Source organism: Schistocerca nitens, chromosome 1, assembly GCF_023898315.1.
Source record: "Schistocerca nitens isolate TAMUIC-IGC-003100 chromosome 1, iqSchNite1.1, whole genome shotgun sequence".
NCBI lineage: Eukaryota > Metazoa > Arthropoda > Insecta > Orthoptera > Acrididae > Schistocerca > Schistocerca nitens.
Genome location: NC_064614.1, coordinates 773,161,793 through 773,182,755, shown reverse-complemented (window position 1 = coordinate 773,182,755; position 20,963 = coordinate 773,161,793). Strand labels below are relative to the sequence as shown.

The following is a 20,963-nucleotide window of genomic DNA, read 5'->3' as shown; positions in this document are numbered from 1 at the left end:
GGAAGTTTATATAGAGATTTTTCGAGCGTCCTTCGATCCACCACTTTCTGCAAGTACTGCAAATGTGGCCACTTTCCATGCTGACACCTTGTATTTCCCAATCGTATCAGATTTTTCTACATCTTACGTTTGAAGTAATTTGTAAGCCTTTTTTACACATCTGCAATGGCTTCTTCTTTCTCCACTGGAAGTTTAAATTCTTTCTTTATAGGAAATATTTTCGCTAAATAGTCCAATTTGCTTTTTGTGGATTTTTTACTTCTTCCGTTTCCAGTTTTCTTTTGTTTATACTTAACACAATAACAGCAGTCAAAGGAGTAATTTTCTTAAGAGGCCGGCCGAAGTGGCCGTGCGGTTAAAGGCGCTGCAGTCTGGAACCGCAAGACCACTACGGTCGCAGGTTCGAATCCTGCCTCGGGCATGGATGTTTGTGATGTCCTTAGGTTAGTTAGGTTTAACTAGTTCTAAGTTCTAGGGGACTAATGACCTCAGCAGTTGAGTCCCATAGTGCTCAGAGCCATTTGAACCATTTCTTAAGAGGTGCAGAATAACCTTATTCGTGAGGGCCAATTCTAATTCAGCAATATCTATATTTAATGGTACTGTGGGGAAGAATGTCGTGCTCTGAGAAAAATATGTTTTAATATAACAATATGGTATCCTTGTTGGTGACTGTGTTAACAATTTATACATATTTTACAGGTAAATAAGTAAAACTATAGGCAGACAGAATATAATTTATAACTGGCCTTGTTTGTGTGGAAGATATACTTGTTCACTAGTCAACCAGTTTTGTGCTTTTATAGAACGATAATACAGACAATTTAGAGGTGAAAATTACAGTGTGACACTTAATTTGAGGGGCCATTGTTCCTTGCACCAAGCACGTTACAAAGATCGAACCACAGTTATTTCCAAGTGTACCTCAACCTGCACATTACACCAGTATTAAAATAACGTGAACCATATCTATTTTGTACGGGTATGGAACAAACCTTTACATATTTTTCTAAACAATGTAGACAAATTTCGGTCTGTTTAAAGTGCTACTTACTTTTGATGCAGAGATTAAATATTAATCTGTGGTCACAGATCGAACTTTCCTGTTTAGAGAACGTTGTCCAGAGTCATTACTACTCATGAGACCTGTAGCGGTACAGCAAGCCTTTTACCTGCTGACTGTAATTATTTTCCTCAGATCTGTCTCAGAAAATATGAGTAACAATATGAGATATGGACAGAACATTGTGGCAGTAATTTGAGGGTCGATAGTGCCTTGCACCAGAGTGGGTGCAATGACAGAACTACAGTCTTGTTTGGGTGCCACATGGGGGTTCAGAAAATAAGGTATCCATCTCTCATGGATACATATTGTTTGCCTGTTCCGTTTTTAATGGCCGGTAAAATACTGGGCTACTGTGATTTGAAAAGCAAAATGCGTTTATTTGAGTGTGTGTGTTTGTGTGTTTGGGGGGGGGGGGGGGTAATGTATCAACTCTATTGTGAGTTCCTTTGGCATAAAACCAAAGCACTTGAAATGATTATGTCAGAGAGTTGCCTAATTTTGTAAATACACATATGTGTTTGTACTGGATTGAATAAACTGTTACAGAATAATGCATGAGGTGTTACATGATTCCTGATGCACACTTGTAGAGTTTTTTTTTTTTTTAGGTCATGAGTCTTCTGACTGATTTGATGTGGCCCGCCACGAATTCCTCTCCTGTGCCAACCTCTTCATCTCAGAGTAACACTTGCAACCTACGTCCTCAATTATTTGCAGGATATTATCCAATCTCTGTTTTCCTCTACAGTTTTTGCCCTCTACAGCTCCCTCTAGTACCATGGAAGTCATTCCCCGATGTCTTAACAGATGTCCTATCATTGTGTCCCTTCTACTTATCAATGTTTTCCACATATTCTTTTCCTCTCAGATTCTGCGCAGGACCTCATCATCCCTTACCTTATCAGTCCACCTAATTTTCAACATTCGTATGTAACACCACATCACAAATGCTTAGATTCTATGATGTTCCGGTTTTCCCCACAGTCCATGTTTCACTACCATACAATGCTGTACTTCAGACATGCATTCTCAGAAATTTCTTCCGCAAATTAAGGCCTATGTTTGATACTAGCAGACTTATCTTGGCCAGGAATGCCTCTTTGCCAGTGCTAGTCTGCTTTTTATGTGCTCCTTGCTCCGTCCATCATTGGTAATTTTGCTGCCTAGGTAGCAGAATTCCTTAACTTCATCTACTTCGTGACCATCAATCCTGATATTAAGTTTCTCGCTGTTCTCATTTCTGTTACTTCTCAATACTTTCGTCTTTCTTCGATTTACTCTCAATCCGTATTCTGTACTCGTTAGATTGTTCATTCCCTTCAGCAGATCACGTAATTCTTCTTCACTTTCACTCAGGATAGCAGTGTAATCAGAGAATCGTATCGTTGATATCATTTCACCTTGAATTGTAATTCCTCTCCTGAACGTTTCTTTTATTTCCATCATTGCTTCTTCTTGAACAGTAGGGGCGAAAGACTACATCCCTGTCTTACACCTTTTTTTAATCGGAGCACTTCGTTCTTGGTCGTCCACTCTTCTTATTCTCTCTTGGCTCTTGTACATATTGTATATTACCTGTATATCCCTACGGCTTACTCCTATTTTTCTCAGAATTTCAAAAATCTTGCACCATTTTATATTGTTGAATGTTTTTCCAGATCGACAGATCCTATGACCGTGTCTTGCTTTTTCTTTATTATTGCTTGCATTATCAACCGCAACGTCAGAATTGCGTCTCCCGGTGTATTTATATTTTCTAAAGCCAAACTGATCGTCATTTAGCATACCCTCAATTTTTTTCCATTCTTCTATACGTTATTCTTGTCAGAAGCTAGGATGCAAGAGCTGTGAAGCTGATTGTGCGATAATTCGCGTACTCCTCAGCTCCTGCAGTCTTCGTAATTGTGTGGATGATATTTTTCCGAAAGTCAGATGGTATGTAGCCAGACTCATACATTCTACACACCAACGTTCCATTTCCCCTACGATTTTAAAAATTCTTCTGCCTTATTTGATCATAAGTCCCCCAAAGCTCTTTTAAATTCTGATTCTAAAACTGGATGGCATATCTCTTCTAAATCGACTCCTGTTTCTTCTTCTATGACCTCAGACAAAGCTTCCCCCTCATAGTGCCTTTCAATGTATTCTTTCCACCTATCTGCTCTCTCCTGTGCATTTAACAGTGGAATTCCCGTTGCATTCTCTTAATGTTACCACCCTTGCTTTTAATGTCACCGAAGGTTCTTTTGACTTTCCTATATTCTGAGTCTGTCCTTCTGACAATCATTACTTTTTCGATTTCTTCGCATTTTTCATGCAGCCATTTTGTCTTAGCTTCCCTGCACTTCCTATTTATTTCATTCCTCAGCGACTTGTTCTTCTATATTTCTGAATTTCCCTGAACATTTTTGTATTTCCTCCTTTCATCGATCAACTGAAGTATATCTTCTGTTACCCGTGGTTTCTTCGTAGATATCTTCTTTGTTTTGTAACTATGTTTTTCTTTCCAATTTTTGTGATTGCCGTTTTTGAGATGTCCATTACTCTTCAACTGTACTGCATACTGAGCTATTCATTATTGCTGTATCTATAGCCTCAGAGAACTTCAACCGTATCTCGTCATTCCTTAGTACTTCCGTACCTCACTTATTCGTGTATTGATTCCTTCTGACTAACATTTTAAAATTCAGCCTACTCTTCATCACTACTACAATGTGATCTGCTTCTATATCTGCTCCTTGTCACGCCTTACCTCTAGGGTAATCTGATTTCGGAATCTCTGTCTGACCATAAAGTTAACTAATTGAAATCTTCTCGTTTATCCCGGTCTTTTCCAAGTACATCTCCTCCTCTTATGATTATTAGAAAGATTATTTGCTATTACTAGCTGATATTTATTATAAAACTCAATTAGTCTTTCTCCTCTATCGTTCCTTGTCCTAAGCTCATATTCTCATGTGACCTTTTCTTCTGCCCCTTCCCCTACAACTGCATTCCAGTCTTCCATGACTATTAGATTTTCATATCCCTTTACGTACCGAATTACACTTTCAATGTCCTCATATACTTTCTCTATGTCTTCAGCTTGCAACGTCGGCTTGTATACCTGAACTGTCGTTGGCGGTGTTGGTTTGCCGTCGGTTCTGATAAGAACAACCCTGTCACTGAACTGTGCTCCTTCCTACCTTCCTATTCATAATGAATCCTACACCGTTATACCATTTTCTGCTTCTGTTACTATTGCCCTATCCTCATCCGCCCAGAAATCTTTGTCTTATTTCCACTTTCCTTCACTGACCCCTAATATATCTAGATTGAGCTTTTGCAGTTCACTTTTCAGATTTTCTAGCGTCCCTAACACGTTCAGACATCTGACATTCCACGGCCCGACTCGTAGAACGTTATTTTTTCGTTGAATATTCAATCTTATTCTCATGGTCACCTCCTCGTCGGCAATCCCCTCCCTGAGATCCGAATGGGGGACTATTCCTGAATCTTTTTCCAATGGAGATCACCATGACCCTTTTTCAATTAAAGGCCACATGTCCTGTGGATGCATGTTAAGTGTCTTTAATGCAGTCGTTTCGATTGCCTTCGTCATTCTCACGCAGTTGATCATTGCTGATTTCTCCGCCTTTAGAGGCAGTTTCCCACCCCTAGGACAAGAGAGTTACCCGAACCTCTGTCCGCTCCTCCGCTCCTCCGCTCTCTTTAACAAGGCCGTTGGCAGAAGGAGGGCGACTTCTTATACCGGAAGTCTTCCGCCGCCAGTGCTGATTATTAATCAAAATTTAAGTGTTGGTGGGTTTAGAACGCGGGGTCGAGGACGTTCTGATTACTATTCAACGACGCTACGCCTAGACCATGGGGCAGAGATGTAGTGGATGTAGTGGGCTGTTACTAGATGATATTTTACACAGTAATGTAAGTCCAGTAATATTTGATTTCTACATAGCGATCAAAAGAAAATTCTATTTGCAATCTTTACTTTCGACCTAATACTTACGTCTATTAAGGGGTGATGTAATGACTAATAGGCCTATGTTGGTTGGTGGTGGTGGTTAGTGTTTAACGTCCCGTCGACAACGAGGTCATTAGAGACGGAGCGCAAGCTCGGGTTAGGGAAGGATTTGGAAGGAAATCGGCCGTGCCCTTTCAAAGGAACCATCCCGGCATTTGCCTGAACCAATTAGGGAAATCACGGAAAACCTAAATCAGGATGGCTGGAGACGGGATTGAACCGTCGTCCTCCCGAATGCGAGTCCAGTGTGCTACCACTGCGCCACCTCGCTCGGTGTTGGTTGGACCGATTGTATTTGTGTAGTGCATACACTCAACACTCAATCTAGGCAGTGTGATAGAATCTCTGCTCTTAGCAATATGTAAATGACTTGGCATATAAAACCAATAATTCTATGCGGCTGTTCGCAGATGACGTACATGTTTGGAGGGAGGCATCACCATTAATAGATTCACATTAATGAAAATACACCAGGCTGCTACACCGTGCTCGTTATGAACTTCTTGGAGAAACCCTACATCTTGTCCCAGTCTGTGAAGGACATCTTCAAGGAAGGTTGTTGTTTCTATGCAGGTCAAATTTAAACCCATGCTCGCTACTCAGCTGTAGCGAACCTGAGTGTGAATCAACCCTCCATAGAAAGTACTACACCCCTGAAGATGTCCTTTGCAAATGGGAACGAAATGGGTTTCTCCAGTACAGTCATTCGATGACGGAATTAGAGAACAAGCTCAAACTGTGGTTTCTTTTCAAAGAAAAATTCTCGGGATTTGCGTTAAACGATTTAGGAAAACCCCTGAATACCTAAATCTTAATGGCTGGATTGGGCCTGAGCTGCTGAGCCATTTATTGCCTCAGCATCGACGACCTTGCCGTGTGCAGAGGGGCATTATCTTGCTACGATGTAAACCCAGGATAGACTGCCATAAAAGGTCATAAAGCGCGGCGTGGAATATCCTCGACGTTCCACTACGCTATAAGGATGTCGTGGATGACAACCAAAGGGGTTATGTTGTGAAATGGAGTGACAACCCAGACGAACACTCCTGGTTGTTGAGGAGGAGGAGGAGATTTAGTGTTTATCGTCCCGTCGACAACGAGGTCATTAGAGACGGAGCGCAAGCTCGGGTTAGGGAAGGATGGGGAAGGAAATCGGCCGTGCCCTTTCAAAGGATCCATCCCGGCATTTGCCTGAAGCGATTTAGGGAAATCACGGAAAACCTAAATCAGGATGGCCGGAGACGGGATTGAACCGTCGTCCTCCCGAATGCGAGTCCAGTGTGCTAACCACTGCGCCACCTCGCTCGGTGGTCTGGTTGTTGAGTCGTAGGGTGGACGAAATTCAGGTTCATATCCCCCGCTGTCTGGGGTGCCTCCAGACACGTCTCACTGGTCATCGGGATTCAGTTGGAAGCGGGGCACATCACTGAACACAATTTTACTGCCGTCAATGAGATTCCAGGCCGAAGATGCGTCTGGAGTCGCCCCAACAATGGTGGGATATCAACCTGTCTGTTGCCCTCTATACGACCTGAGAACTGTAATGGTCGTGGGTGCCATATCTTTTCATAGCAGGACCCCTTTGATTGTCATTCGCAGGACCCTTACAGCACAGCGGTACGTCGACGATATTCTGCGCCCAGTTTGCTGCTTTTCACGGCAAGCCATCCTGGACCTGCATTTCACTAAGATAATGCACACGGTGAAAGTTTTTACTGGGTGTTTTGGTGCTTGCCAAACCCTGCCTTGGCCAGCAAGGCTGCCGGATCTCTCTCCAATTGAGAACAGTTGGAGCATTGAGGACAGGACCCTGCAACCAACTAGGATTTTGACGATCAAACGCGCCAATTGGAGAGAATTTAGCAGGGTACCCCTCGGGTGGATATTTAACAGCTCTGTCAGTCAATGCCAACCCGTATAACTCCTTGCATAAGGACCAGAGCTGGACCAACACTTAACTGACATGGTCAATTTGTGAAGCTCTTTCTCTTGAATGAATCATCCAGTTTTTCTGTAATTGTAATCGTTTGCTTGACTTTATACACTGAAGTGCCCAAAAAACCGGTATAGGCATGCGCATTCAAATACAGAGATACGTAAACAGAAGGAATACGGCGCTGCGGTCGGCAAGGCCTATAAAAGACAACAAGTGTCTGGCGCAGTTGTTAGATCGGTTATTGCTGCTACAGTGGCAGGTTATCGAGATTTAAGTGAATCTGAGCGTGCTGTTATAGTCGGTGCACGAGCGATGGGACACAGCATCACCGAGGCAGCGATGAAGTGGGGATTTTCCCGTACGACCATTTCATGAGCGTACCGTGAATATCAGGAATCCGGTAAAACATCAAATCTCCGACATCGCTGCGGCCAGAAAAAGATCCTGCAAGAACAGGACCAACGACGACTGAAGAGAATCGTTCAACGTGACAGAAGTTCAATCCTTCCGCAAATTGCTGCGCATTTCAGTGTTGGCCCATCAAAAATTGTCAGCGTGCGAACCATTCAATGAAACATAATCGATATGGGCTTTCGGAGCCCATGGCCCACTCATGTACCCTTGATGACTGCACGACACAAAGCTTTACGCCTCGCCTGGGCCCGTAAACACCGACATTGGACTGTTGATGGTTGGAAACTTGTTGCCTGGTCGGACGAGTCTCGTTTCAAATTGTATCGAGCGGATGGACGAGTATAGGTATGGAGCCAACCTCATAAATCCATCGACCCTGCATATCAGCAGGGGACTGTTCAAACTGGTGGAGGCTCTGTAATGGTGTGGGGCGTGTGCAGTTGGAGTGATGTGGAACCCCTGATACGTCTAGTTACGACTCTGACAGGTAACAGTACGTAATCATCCTGTCTGATCACCTGTATCCATTCATGTCCATTGTGCATTCTGACGGACGCGGGCAATTTCAGCAGGACAGTGCGACACCCCACACGTCCAGAATTGCTATCGAATGGCTTCAGGAACACTTTTCTGAGTTTAAACACTTCCGCTGGCCACCGAACTCCCCAGACATGAACATTATTGAGCATATCTGGGATGCCTAACAACGTCCTGTTCAGAAGAGATATCGACCCCCTTCGTACTGTTACGGGTTTATCGACAGCCCTGCAGGATTCATGGTGTCAGTTCCCTCCAGCACTTCTTCCGAGATTAGTCGAGTCCATACTACGTCGAGTTGCAGCACTTCTGCGTGCTCGCGAGGCACTACAAGATATTGAGCAGGTGTACCAGTTTCTTTGGCTCTTCAGTGTCACATCTAACGATATTCCATTGGGTAATTCCTTCGTGGTGCGTCTTGTTTGTCTCTTAGAGTATACATAAATTTTAACTACTGTAGTTTCTTTTGTAATTTTGCTTTAGATTTCCTATCAATACAACACAAAGCGCTCTGGTTGAACACTGTAAGAATGAAGTCTTGCAAACCGTCCAGACATAGCAAAACATGTTCTCAATATTTTTGGGAAGAGGGCGCAGACGGAACATCAGTGCCGTTATTCTGTGTTAAAGAAAATGCTGGATTACAAAAGTAGCTTTCTGGTTATTTGAACGAGTAAAAAAGAAAAACTTTCGTTAACGAGGTAAAATGCGTCGTATTACTCGATCAAATATGCGTTTAGGACCAGAAAAACGTCTAAAAATGCCTCCTGACATTGTGTCATTCACGAAAGCTGTGTAATATTTGCAATTTAAAAGAGCTGTTGCGTGGACACGACAGAAACTGTGAACAAGAAACAACTGCTAATGTTTAGAGTTTACTAAAATGGCTGCGCCGGCTTCAAAGTAATGTACAACGTAATTCTGTGCCGTGACCTCCCGTTACTATACCTTCATGTTATTAATAACCACCGGGAGAGGTAGCGTTAACTCAGCCTCACTGTGTGTGCTATGTTTCCGCATACGCTCTGCATGCTGTGGTTTTTACGATGTCGTGGTGTCTTTTGTGCCTTAAAAATAACAGGGTGTTCACCCCTCGACTGATCGGCGGTTGTAAAGACGTCACTCGGCTTCACTCCCGTATGCTATATGAACAAGGTTCATGTAACGTAACATACTCCTATGTTAGTAACTTTCAACACTGGGTGCGTGAACGCTGCACTACGTATCTCTTTGCTGTGATTTGTTTTTCAGTACATACATCAGCAGTCAGTTACTCTCTGATTTGAGAAACGACATGATTAGCCGCCAAGAGCTGCTGATAAAACTTTGCTGTACATCCGGTTTCGGTCCATAGAAGATCACCATGTATCATGAAATATTTGCTACTGCTTACAAGGTAACGTAAAATTAGTAGCGTGAAATAATATAAAGTCCATGACTCTTCAGTGTTGTCAAATAGTAGTATGAATTGACATCTTTTAAACACTGACATGTCTTTGCCATAATTTTGTTATTCCACTACGCCTTACGCGTCTCGATATTAGGACATTTCCGAAGGAAAACCCTTAAAATCATTACTATGAGTCAGTAGGAAGATGTCGAAATGCATACATAGTATCAGTTCAACACTCCTTCGTAACAAGCAAGTGCAGTTGGCCACTTGGACAAGTTTCTAAGCATAGTAATGACTTTAACCATTTACCTTTGAGAATGACGTAACTTCGAAACGCATAAGGCTTATTGGAATAATAAATTTGTGGCCAAGACATCTCAGAGTTCTAAGTACGCCCAATGGCCGCTTTGTCTCACACTGCTTTATGAAAAATATAGCTGATAAATTACATCGTCCATAGTAAAAATGTACCAGACACAGCTCTTCTTCATGTTATATTAACAGTCGGCTTACAATGTTAAGAGACGAGGCACCTGAGGCACACTACATGCTGTCAATCTCGGCTGTAGATGACCACTTCATATCTCTTTTCGGCTCTCTTTCGGAATCGATTAGCTTATTTCCAAACTGATCAACCCTAGGCTTAGGAAGACACGGTCCTTGTAATTTAATCGTTTGGGAAGTGGGTGTATTCCACTGCCAAGCTCGCTCGTCCCTGTTTTCAGATACTCAGGTTTGTTTACAACGTTCAGATTTCCAACATCGCACATTCCGATTCGTAGAAAGTCTGCTTTATGCGTCTTCCTACTAGGCAGTCTCCACCTGTACCTCCGAACAGGTACTGTTTTCCCTCCAGAATTCTTTGCGGAAGAAGTGATCAACGTGATATTATATTACAAAACAGCATATACTGTGGCTATACTGTGAGTGTCTTTAATACAGTAGTTTCCATTGCTTTATTCAACTTCATCGCTGATTCTTTCTCCTCTAGGTACAGTTTACCACGCTAAGGTCTAGTGGATGCCTGGAATCCCTGGCTACTCCTCTTCCTGTTTTGGCAAGAGCGTTGACATAATGGTGATGACTCCTTACATGAGAAGTCTTCGATTGCCATAGCTGATGACATTTATTCTAAATCTAGGTTTTGGCTAACGTCTAACCGAGAACCCTAGAGTTTGGATTGCCAAGCTGCTACCCTTAGACCGAACTTACCTCTCCTTTGATTCTAACACACCCAGTCGATGAATCAAACACAGCCAGAATCTTTCCTATTATCTTATTATTCACTGCACTCACCAGACAAAACCCTTACGGTTTCCATTTTCCTTCACACAATCCAACGTAATTCTGCTGTTTTTACGGGTCTGGTCATAAAACGCGATAGACCACTTCCTTTAGGACCAATGAATTACAATGTCGTCATCCTCTGAGGTGTACCAAAACCAACTTCTTCACTCCCACAGACATTCGTTTTCTCATCAAGACTACCATTTTTAATAAAAGAAAGCTCAACTTTTATCAACTGCTTATGTTTTAATTTTCAACTTCATTGTATGTCAAAACTGTGCTTAGCTACTGACAGGCTGTCTCAAAATGAGAAAAATGACAATAACAAAATCCGTTCAAAATCGGCAACGGCCGAGGAATACTCGATTTCCTAGCTAACGGAAATTTCACTTGGCAAAGCTGGAATCTCAAGGCGGAGAGAAAATACTTCCTTAAATGGCGTTACGAGTTTTATTTCCTTCGCATAATTTTTATGATTCAAATGTGGCCGACGCTAAATTTCGACGTGTTGAGTTTATCTCGAAATTATATGTGGGTTCACTGGGGTTTGTTTGCAGTTACGTGAAGCTCATCATAACTGTTTATTTCAGTTGGCCGTATATCAAATAAAACATTTCCTGACACTAGATGGAAATGGACTCATGACGTTTCATGAGTGATGAGATTTTCAGTTTTCTCCGTAAATTTTAAACTTGACCTCAAATTCTGTTCACTATACATTGCACAACCAAATGTTTTCAGTTATCAAGCGTTAACGAAGAAAAAAACAGTTCTTATTCCCCAAATTAATTTTTTGAGCTGTTTGGAAGACTTTTTATTTCCTTTGAGTGGTCTGAAGTTTTATTGTTTCCAGTATTACCTCTTTTAAAGTAAATTATAGATTATATTTTTTTGTTTTTTTTCCTCTTGTTTTCTGTTGCAGGACATTTATTGCATCTTCTCAATGGAGAACAAGTTCTTATTCGGTCACTGAAAGAATTTTGTGTCCAACAAACAATACTGCTCTTAGTATAACGATTACTATTAAACATTTTCCCCAATGTTCTTATCTAAAATCTAGAACATGACTAGAAGCAGCAAGTGTAGAACGTAATCTTCTTGAGGAAAAGATGAAAAACAACCAAATAAGTCGCAATAGTAAAACAGTTGATTAAAATCGCTTGAACGTCGAAAACTAGGTCAAAATATTGCAGCTGATTTGGCTGTTTCTCACCTTTTCTTACGAAGTTTCATTGATTTGTTTAGAAACCTGAGAATTATTCTCACCAGATCTCCGAACTGTGAAAAAAGAACTCTTGCATAGTCCTCAAAGAAGTCTGCCATAAGAGGGTTCATCCAACCTCCCATCTCTTGCAGTGGTTGCGGAAGATCCCAGTGAAACATTGTTACCTGTTGGTTAGCAACGTCAATAGCACATAAATCAATCAAAAGTCACAAAACGAAATTTTCACGGTTTTATACGATTATGCAGTATGTATAATTACTCTGACTTACCATAGGCTGAATCCCATTATCTAAGAGTTCTGTCATCATCGTCCTATAGTAATCAATTCCTTTCTCGTTCACGTTACTGGCGGTTCCATCAGGTAAAATACGTGCCCAGCTTATGGAGAAACGATAGAAATCCATCTGTAAGAGTTTCAGGAACTTATTTTTGAACACACCCATCAAGACACCTTGACAACTACAGGCTAAAAGAGTTGAGGTAACGACGAACTACTGGACTCAGCAAAATCAACTAACGATGAATGCATGCGATTAGGAAATTGTAAAGGAACACGGTAAATTTCTTAATCCCAATTTACGCTCTGAGTCTTGTAATCAGCTATTTCAGTTACACTAAACAATATACTATTATACATTTTATAGGATGAGAGTTAAGCCTAATTTTGTAATAATTTAAACAATGCTGATACCATTAACATTTAATTTTATCAATAATTTTGATCAATTATGACAGTATACCTAAGACCACTCAAAACTATCAGAAAATTTAACTTCAGTCACTGAAGATACAGGGCGAATCACCTAAAACTTGCACCACAAATATTGTGGAAATGGAAAGAGCTATTGGTGCGCAGTTTTGCACAGAATAGATTGGTAGCCAGGGGCTCGTATTCCTCGCCAATAAACAAATTGTAATAATACTTAGAAATAGTATTTTATTTTGGAAATATAGACTTTTTTAAAAGTAAGAATGCTTATTAACATTAGGAAACTAAAAGTAGAGTAAATTAGGACGTCAGTGGTGTTTGTTGTAGGATTCTAGTGAGAGTCGTTTACGAGATATCGTGTTTTGAAACGTTCCCGCACCGACACTTGTTTGTGCCATTCAGCATGCGTAGTTGCTATGTACGATGTTGTTACGTTTGCTTACGTGTGCTTGGGTGTTACTTGGCTGCAATGCGACTTGGTGGTCAGTTAGCGTGTGACAATCCAAGCAGTAGGTCCTGAGTGGACGATGGGATTTATCAATGCAGAAAAAGTCGACATGCTCATTGTGTGCGGAAAGTGTAGGAAGACTGCAGAACGTTCTTGTACGGTGTATGTTGAAAGGTATTCCAACAGACGTCAACCATCTCGGCGATTAGTTATCAACACCTAGACAAGGTATCAGAAGGAAACGAGTAACAACAGAAGACAGGGACATTAACGTTCTAGCTGCTGTTGCAGTTGATCCGCACGTTAGCTCCCGCGCAATTGCACGACGATGTCACAGGTGTCAGGCAAGTGCCCTACGCATTCTCTATCGACGTTGGTTCCATCCCTTTCATATCTCTCTCCACCAAGAGCTGCATGGAAACGATTATGGGAATCATGTTAACTTCTGTATATGGGCATACGACAGGATATTCTAGATGTACCATGTATCTTGTTTAGTGATTAAGCCACATTTCCCAATCATGACCAGGTAAACAGCCGAAAAATGCACTATTGGTTTGTTGACGATCTCCGTTGCCTTCGTCAAGTGGAACATCAGCATCGAAATGGTTCAAATGGCTCTAAGCACTATGGGACTTAACATCTGAGGTCATCAGTCCCTTAGACTTACAACTACTTAAACCTAACTAACCTAAGGACATCACAAACATCCATGCCCGAGGCAGGATTCGAACCTGCGACCGTAGCAGTCGCGCGGTTCCGGACTGAAACGCCTAGAACCGCTCGGCCTCAGCGGCCGGCTGAAAGCTCAGCATCCATGGAATGCAAACGTGTGGCGTGCGATAGTGAATCATCAGCTCATAGGCACATTTTTCATAGACGGAACACTGAACGAGCACAAGCATCGCAGCCTCCTAGCTGATCATCTTCCAGGGACGCTATAAGACGCTCCTATGCTGACTAGGAGGAACCTTTGGTATCAACATGAAAGCTGTCCAGCCCATAGTGCACGAAGAACTACAGCATGTCTTCACGAATTAAGTTTAATTAATTATTATTAATTTCCACTTTGGCGCTGTCAGTGTCAATGTCAGCATTTACTACTGTACTTTAAACGTAAGTTGAAGTACTGTAGTGCAGTCAGATTAATCTTTAGAGTTGTCAGCCAATTTAAACAGTATATTCTGATGATGCTCTTGGTCATTTGAAAAGTGCAACCGGTCAGTAAAAAACACGAAGTGCGACTTGTGTCTGTTTTCGAAATCTTATTTTTAACAGTCGTTCTCCCTGAATGGTGAATCTTCAAGAACTGTTTCCAAATCCTTATATTGGACGCAGAGGACTTGTACCTTGACCGGCGTGTTCCCGTATATGACGCATGTAGACTTTTTTGTGGTGAAAACTGAAAGACACTGTCTACAAGAGCATACCAGGCACACCCAATGATGTGCAACGACGTATTACTGCATCTTGCTCGGATGTCTCCGCTGAAATTTCCAGTGAGACAAAGGCTATAGAGCGAGGCAATAGTCGTCCCATACCAGACTGGAAACGCATATTGGCGCTGCTGGTGGTCATTTTGAACAGAACCAGTGATGGTCAGTGCCTCGTTGCTCGTCAGAATCCACATAACTGGTGTATGTACTTGTGCTGTTCTTTACTGTGTGCTCCCGCAGTTATTGTACAAGTGGTGGTGTTGACGCTTTCCAAAATACGGTATCTCTTGAACGACTCGCACTAGAATCGTGCTACAAACGCTACTGGCATTCTAATTTACCCTGCTTTTAGTCTGTTAATGTCAATGCGCGTTGTTCCATTTAAAAAGTGTGTATTTGCAATATATATATATATATATATATATATATATATATATATATTCTAAGTATTATTACAATCTGTTTACTGGCTAACAATACGAGCCCCTGACTACCAATACATTCTGTGGAAACCGCACATAACAGCATTTTCCACTTCTGCAATATCTGCGGTGCAAGTCTTAGTTGGTTCACCCTGCATATTCGCAAAAGGTATGTGCAGATTTGATAACATTTATCACGACTTTTGTTTTGGAAGATATGCAGTGGAGAAGCATCTATTTTTGATGTATTCTTGTTTCTCCAGTTTTACTTTAATGCATTACTTTCTAGTACGTTTATCGTTCTTGGCGATTGTTTAACAAAATGAAAGCGATCACTTAATGTAGCTTATATAAACATGCAATCAAGAACAGCAGTAATCAAGCAACAGAGTTAAACAGTCACTGAACATACACTTCAATGTATAGTAATGAACTAAAATATGCGTAAAAAGTAACTGATAGCGTTTAATCGAACGTTGCACCGACCCCAGAATTAAATTTATTCAGCTGACGCAATTAGAGCGAACTTATTTTTATCACGGGTTCTTGGTAGAAGATACGTTCCAGTTGGAAGGCTATACGGCGTTAATGTGATAACTGAATGAGAATTTCATAAAGAAATATTTGCTGCTTTCGTTCGTAGTTTTGAGCTCCCATATTAATCAGAAGCGTTTCACGAGAATAATTAGGTTCCAAAGAATTGCGTGTTGCTGTGCATTTAAATTTATTCGTACTATTTTATGACAAGATATGGAACACACTCGCCAGTGTCCGTCGGGAAAATCTACTCTTTGTGGAGCTATGATTATTGTCCCGAAAGAATTTCCATATTTGCAGATAAATTTTTTAAAAATATTATCGTGGTTTATTGCTTAGTTCCTCGTTAATGCTAATTTTTCTATAAAGTAATTCAGAAAAAAAGTGCAGGAGATAGAAACAACGTAATAGTTCATAGAAAATATGTTCTTAATTTCGTAACATGACGGGACCACAACGCGAACAAGAATGCCCATCGCGACATATCTCTATGCTCCAGGGACTTCTATGACTACAAAAGTAGTTCGATTACATAGTTTAGAGCCAGTTTGATCTCATCAAGGCTGCTTTGTCTCTGAGGAAATTTCACCATTGACTCAGCCCACTAATGGAGTGAGTTTTAATTTTTATATGTTATGGAGGATTTTACACTAAGGGCAGAAAACTTAAATTGCGTGTCATTTTGGATGTCGTGGTTCGATAGGCCAATAATTGTGACAGATCGATACGAGACAGACAGTAGCTAGTAAACATGGCACACGTTGCCCGGTAAGTGAGTTCACCAGTCCAGTCATGAAATAACAGTAGGTGAATGCTGATTTTGCAGACAAAACAACCTTCAGAGACGTGTCTAATTTTCGCCGTATGATCACGTTAATTGAGGTATATGGGGCGCAGAAAAACTACGAATGGCTGACGAGTAAAAAGGCGTCAAACGAGAAATCTTTTGATGTGTGTCGTGGTATGGAGGAAATATGTGACCATTTCACTTTGAAGTGAAGGTAGGTAATGCATTAACGGTAAATGGCGAACGTTCTCGTAACATGGCAACCCAGTTCTGTGTGTCTCTATTAGAAGACATGGTCATTGACGACATGCAGTTTGATGACATGTGGTTTCAGCAGGACGGTGCTGCTTGCCATGCCACCCATTAAACACAGACGGTCTTGCACGAGTCTTATCTTGGTCACGTCATCTTCCTTTTTTGTGACGGGAATTGGCCGCCATGATCTTGCACTTTAGCACCTTTGCGCATTCTTATGTGAGTACTTCTGGAGTCTCAGGTTTACACGAGCAAACCCACTAACACCCCTGCATTACAGACTGAAACTGATTGCTGTATCAACGAAATACCATCACATTTATGCAAAACCGTTATTGAAAATTTCGCAGAAGTATACGCATGTCCCACCGAAACTGTGGCGATTATTTACCGTATGTGTTGTTCCATACATGATTCCCAAATGTCTACATTACAAATCAGTAAATAATTCAATGTTTTGCTACAGAAGACGATGTTTCTTTTAAAATTCAAATCTTATGCTCCTGTTGTGACACCCGTCATTAATCTAATTTTTATGAAGCAACGAAACGTGTCTCTAGAAGTGGATGTAGCACAATGGATCACCTGCAGATTGTCGTTATAATTGCTGAAGGGAGCAATGAGTATGAATTCAGTTTTTTTCTTGATTTGCGAGAAAGTTTTTTTCGGGTCTAACAAAATCTGTTCTATGAATCCTTCAGACAGCAGGCACTGATTCTGTTCCGGCCTATCGAAGTCGACTATTCGTGATGTGACTGAAGTGGAGTCATGAAGAAAGAACCACGGGTAAGCCAAGATCACGTAGATTTCATGTGCTGACGGATAGGGATCGTCGAGTATTACGGCTGGTGGCTGTAAAAAAATCACATGAGATAAGGGGAAGGTATCCTCCGAGTGTTCAAAAATGCTACAAGCAGGCCAGCTAGCACAATGACTGTATGTAGGGAGATAAAAAGAATGGGGTATGATAGCCGAACAGCTGCCCATAAACCACTCATTTCTGCAATCAGTGTTAAACAACGCTTGAGCTGGTGTGAAGAGAGACTGTAGGATTTGGAGTGACGAATCACGCCATGCTCTGTGACAATCCGAAGAAGGGATTTGGGTTTGGCGAATGCCTGGACAACGTTACTTACCACCAAGTATAGTGTCAGCAGTGAAGTACACCGGAGATAATGTTACGCTACAGGGGTGTTTTCCGTGGTTAGGATGTAGTTCCCTCATTGTGTTTAACAAAACGGTAAGTGCGGAAAGATATGAACACACGCGCATTGTGTACTGCGTACTGTACAGGAACAGTTCAGATACGACGATTATTTCCACAAGAATGACATTGTACCCTGTCATAAAAGCAGTATCTGTGAGGTAATAGTTTGAGGACAGTAACATTCCTGGAATGGACTGGCCTGCCCAGAGTCCCGACCTGATCCCAATGGAATACCTTTGGATGAGTCAGAACGTCGGCTTCAAAATGGTTCAAATGGCTCTGAGCACTATGGCACTTAACTGCTGACGTCATCAGTTCCCTAGAACTTAGAAGTCCTTAGACCTAACTAACCTAAGGACAACACACACATCCATGCCAGAGGCAGGATTCGAGCCTACGAACGTAGCGGTCGCGCGGTTCCAGACTGTAGCGCCTAGAACCGCTCGGCCACCCCGGCCGGCACGTCGGCTTCACTCTAGCGTTCAAGGTCACAGCCATCCCTGCTCTCTGCTTTTGAGGGAGAATGGGCTGCCATTCTCCCTTGGGCAAGTGTCCCCAATGAAGTTCAAGCCCCCAAAAGGCGAAAGGTAAACACACCCATATTAATAAGATATTGCAGTACCCGTGTTATTCCGAATTGAATGCATTCAAGTCCAAAGGAACTTAACACCATAAGTCAGAAAAGAACACAGGCATTGCAATATCGTACTTATCAGCTGACAGTGAGCAAGGACTTTCGAGCAGAAGTCTCACCTATACGTCAATAAACGCAATGGATCTACGTATACAGGTTGTAGACGCGTGCGTGTGCCGCGCGGGATTAGCCGAGCGGTCTAGGGCGCTGCAGCCATGGACTGTACGGCTGGTCCCGGCGGAGGTTCGAGTCCTCCTTCGGGCATGGGTGTGTGTGTTTGTCCTGATGACCTTCGCAGTTAAGTCCCATAAGACCTCACACACATTTGAACTTTTTTTTGTAGACGCGTGCTTGGCGACATATTGAAGTTTGGGTCTGACCGTGGGCTGTGCACGGATAGCCAAATGTTAAGACGATCGCTCACGAAAGCGGGAAATTTGTGTTCGAGTCCCGGTCTGGCACAAATGTTCATTGTCATCATTGTATTCTACAGCTGATGGATATCCATATTCACAATTTTGAAAACATTTGATGCATCCATATTAATGTCCACTACAGTATGTGTAGGTCAAGAAACCCGACAACGACCGGGAGAGCGGTCTGCTGACCACATGCCGTTCCATACCGCATCCGATGCGGCGGTCAGTCGGACCCAATTGGCCCATCAGGATTCGAATGCGGAACCAGACTCAACCACTGTGTGTCTGGAGAATTTTGATCAGCTAGTGTATATAAGTGATGCTACAGCTTCCATCGCATTGCATCAGGATAGAAGGTAACTCAGAATTGGAAGAGGTCTCAGGTAAGGAGACATCGTATCACTAAAACTTCTCTCTGCAGCCGCAGTTGATGTTTCTAGACCCCGTAACTAGGAGGAAAGAGAAGAAACACATGTTGCTTTTGTAACTGCACTGTTTACTTGCAGTGGCGAGAAACTTCAACGACTAATGGAGGAACTTAACTGAGAAAATTTCTAAATAGGTCTGAAAATAATGTACGATTAGTTTAGTAAGTCATGGTAGCAAAACATCGACTCAAATTAAACACTGAAAAATGGAAAAACGTTTATAAGCCGACCTCGGGGAAGATAATTTTGGGTCTTGGTGACATGTAGGAACACACAAGGCCGTTCTGACTCGACGACTTATCTCTGAAGAAAGTTGAAGGCAGGGAAACCTAAAGTGGAAACTTTTCGCATTGTTTACTGGAACATACTTTTAAATTCTAAATGTAGCAGGTATAAAATCCAGAGTACGAAGACACATGTTCAACTTGTACAGAAACCATGTTGCAGTTGTAACAGCCGATAAACATGAAAGAGAAGGAACAGCTGACAGGAAGTAAAACAGGGTTGTAGCCTCTCCCCGATGTTATATAATCGGTACATTTAGCAAGCAGTAAAGGAAGCCAAGCGTGGGCCTCCACAGAAATGTATAAGTTACCGCGGAGGGGGGGAAGGTAATTTCTAATATCGCAAAATTTGATATAATTGAGGAGGTTAGTTTCGAGCTGTGTCATCCCACGAGAACTTAACATTTGTAAGTACACGAAAAAATATTATAGTTCAGAGAATCGATGGTTGTGCACTCAGTATTTGTTATGGTACGAGAAGTGCTGAAAAATAATGCCTCCGAATTTTTTGCTCTGTTCTCAGTATCAATTGATGTATTACATGTCATGCGTCACACTTGGTCGACGTCCCCGTTCCGCTGCCGGTAGAGTGCTATGGACTGAAGCATATAGGATGGTGGTGTGTGAGAAACAGATTTCAGTTTCTAACTGCAGAATACAGAAAGCACGAATTCGAAAGTTAGTCCATAAATGGAGCACATGCTCCTTCAACAGGCCACGCGCGAGCACCGCATTTGCAACAATCCCACGCATCAAGTTCACTGACCCGCCTGGCCCCACTCGATTTTCATAGGTTTCCAAAACTTAAAGTAGACTTGGAGAAAGCTTTTGACAATGTTGACTGAATACTCTCTTCCAAATTCTGAAGGTGGCAGGGGTAAAATATATGGAGCGAAAGGCTGTTTACTATTTGTACAGAAACCAGATGGCAGTTATAAGAGTCGAGGGGCATGAAAGGGAAGCAGTGGTTGGGAAGGGAGTGACACAGGGTTGTAGCCTCTTCCCGATGTTATTCAATCTGTATATTGAGCAAGCAGTAAAGGAAACAAGAGAAAAATTCGGAGTAGGTATTAAAATCCATGGATAAGAAATAAAAACTTTTAGTGATTCTTGAGATTCTCCCGGCGTATTTGATAATCAAAATATCACTTTGATAGTGATGGGTCGGTGCAAGCAGAGGTTAGGTTGTGGCTTTGCCAACAGAGTCAAACATACTATGCTGAAAGTATTAACAGACTGGTCTCTGTTTGTCCCCAGAGTGACTATGTTGAGAAATAAATATGTAGACACGAAGAATAAAAAATTGTAGAATGTTAATACAGCCTGCTTCGTTTAAAATGCTTTAAGAGTTTTCACATTAAAAATTAGAAGACACTACTATTCAACACGCCCTCGTATCTAATAAATAACTCTGGCCGGCCGCTGGTGGCCGAGCGGTTCTACGCGCTTCAGTCTAGAACTGCGCGACCGCTACGGTCGCAGGTTCGAATCCTGCCTCGGGCATGGGTGTGTGTGATG

At 42.0% G+C, this 20,963-nt stretch overlaps 1 protein-coding gene across 2 annotated transcripts in view; it reads right to left on the bottom strand.

Moving 5' to 3' along the window:
• Window positions 1-20,963, bottom strand: part of LOC126237070 (myrosinase 1-like) — a 227,900-nt gene that overhangs the window by 116,718 nt on the left and 90,219 nt on the right. For both annotated transcript variants that reach the window (XM_049946869.1, XM_049946876.1), the window contains 2 exons: window positions 12,149-12,283; window positions 11,921-12,043 (listed from right to left, as the gene is read on the bottom strand). In XM_049946869.1, coding sequence (XP_049802826.1) covers window positions 11,921-12,043; window positions 12,149-12,283 — 258 coding nt within the window. The remainder of the gene's footprint in view (window positions 1-11,920; window positions 12,044-12,148; window positions 12,284-20,963) is intronic.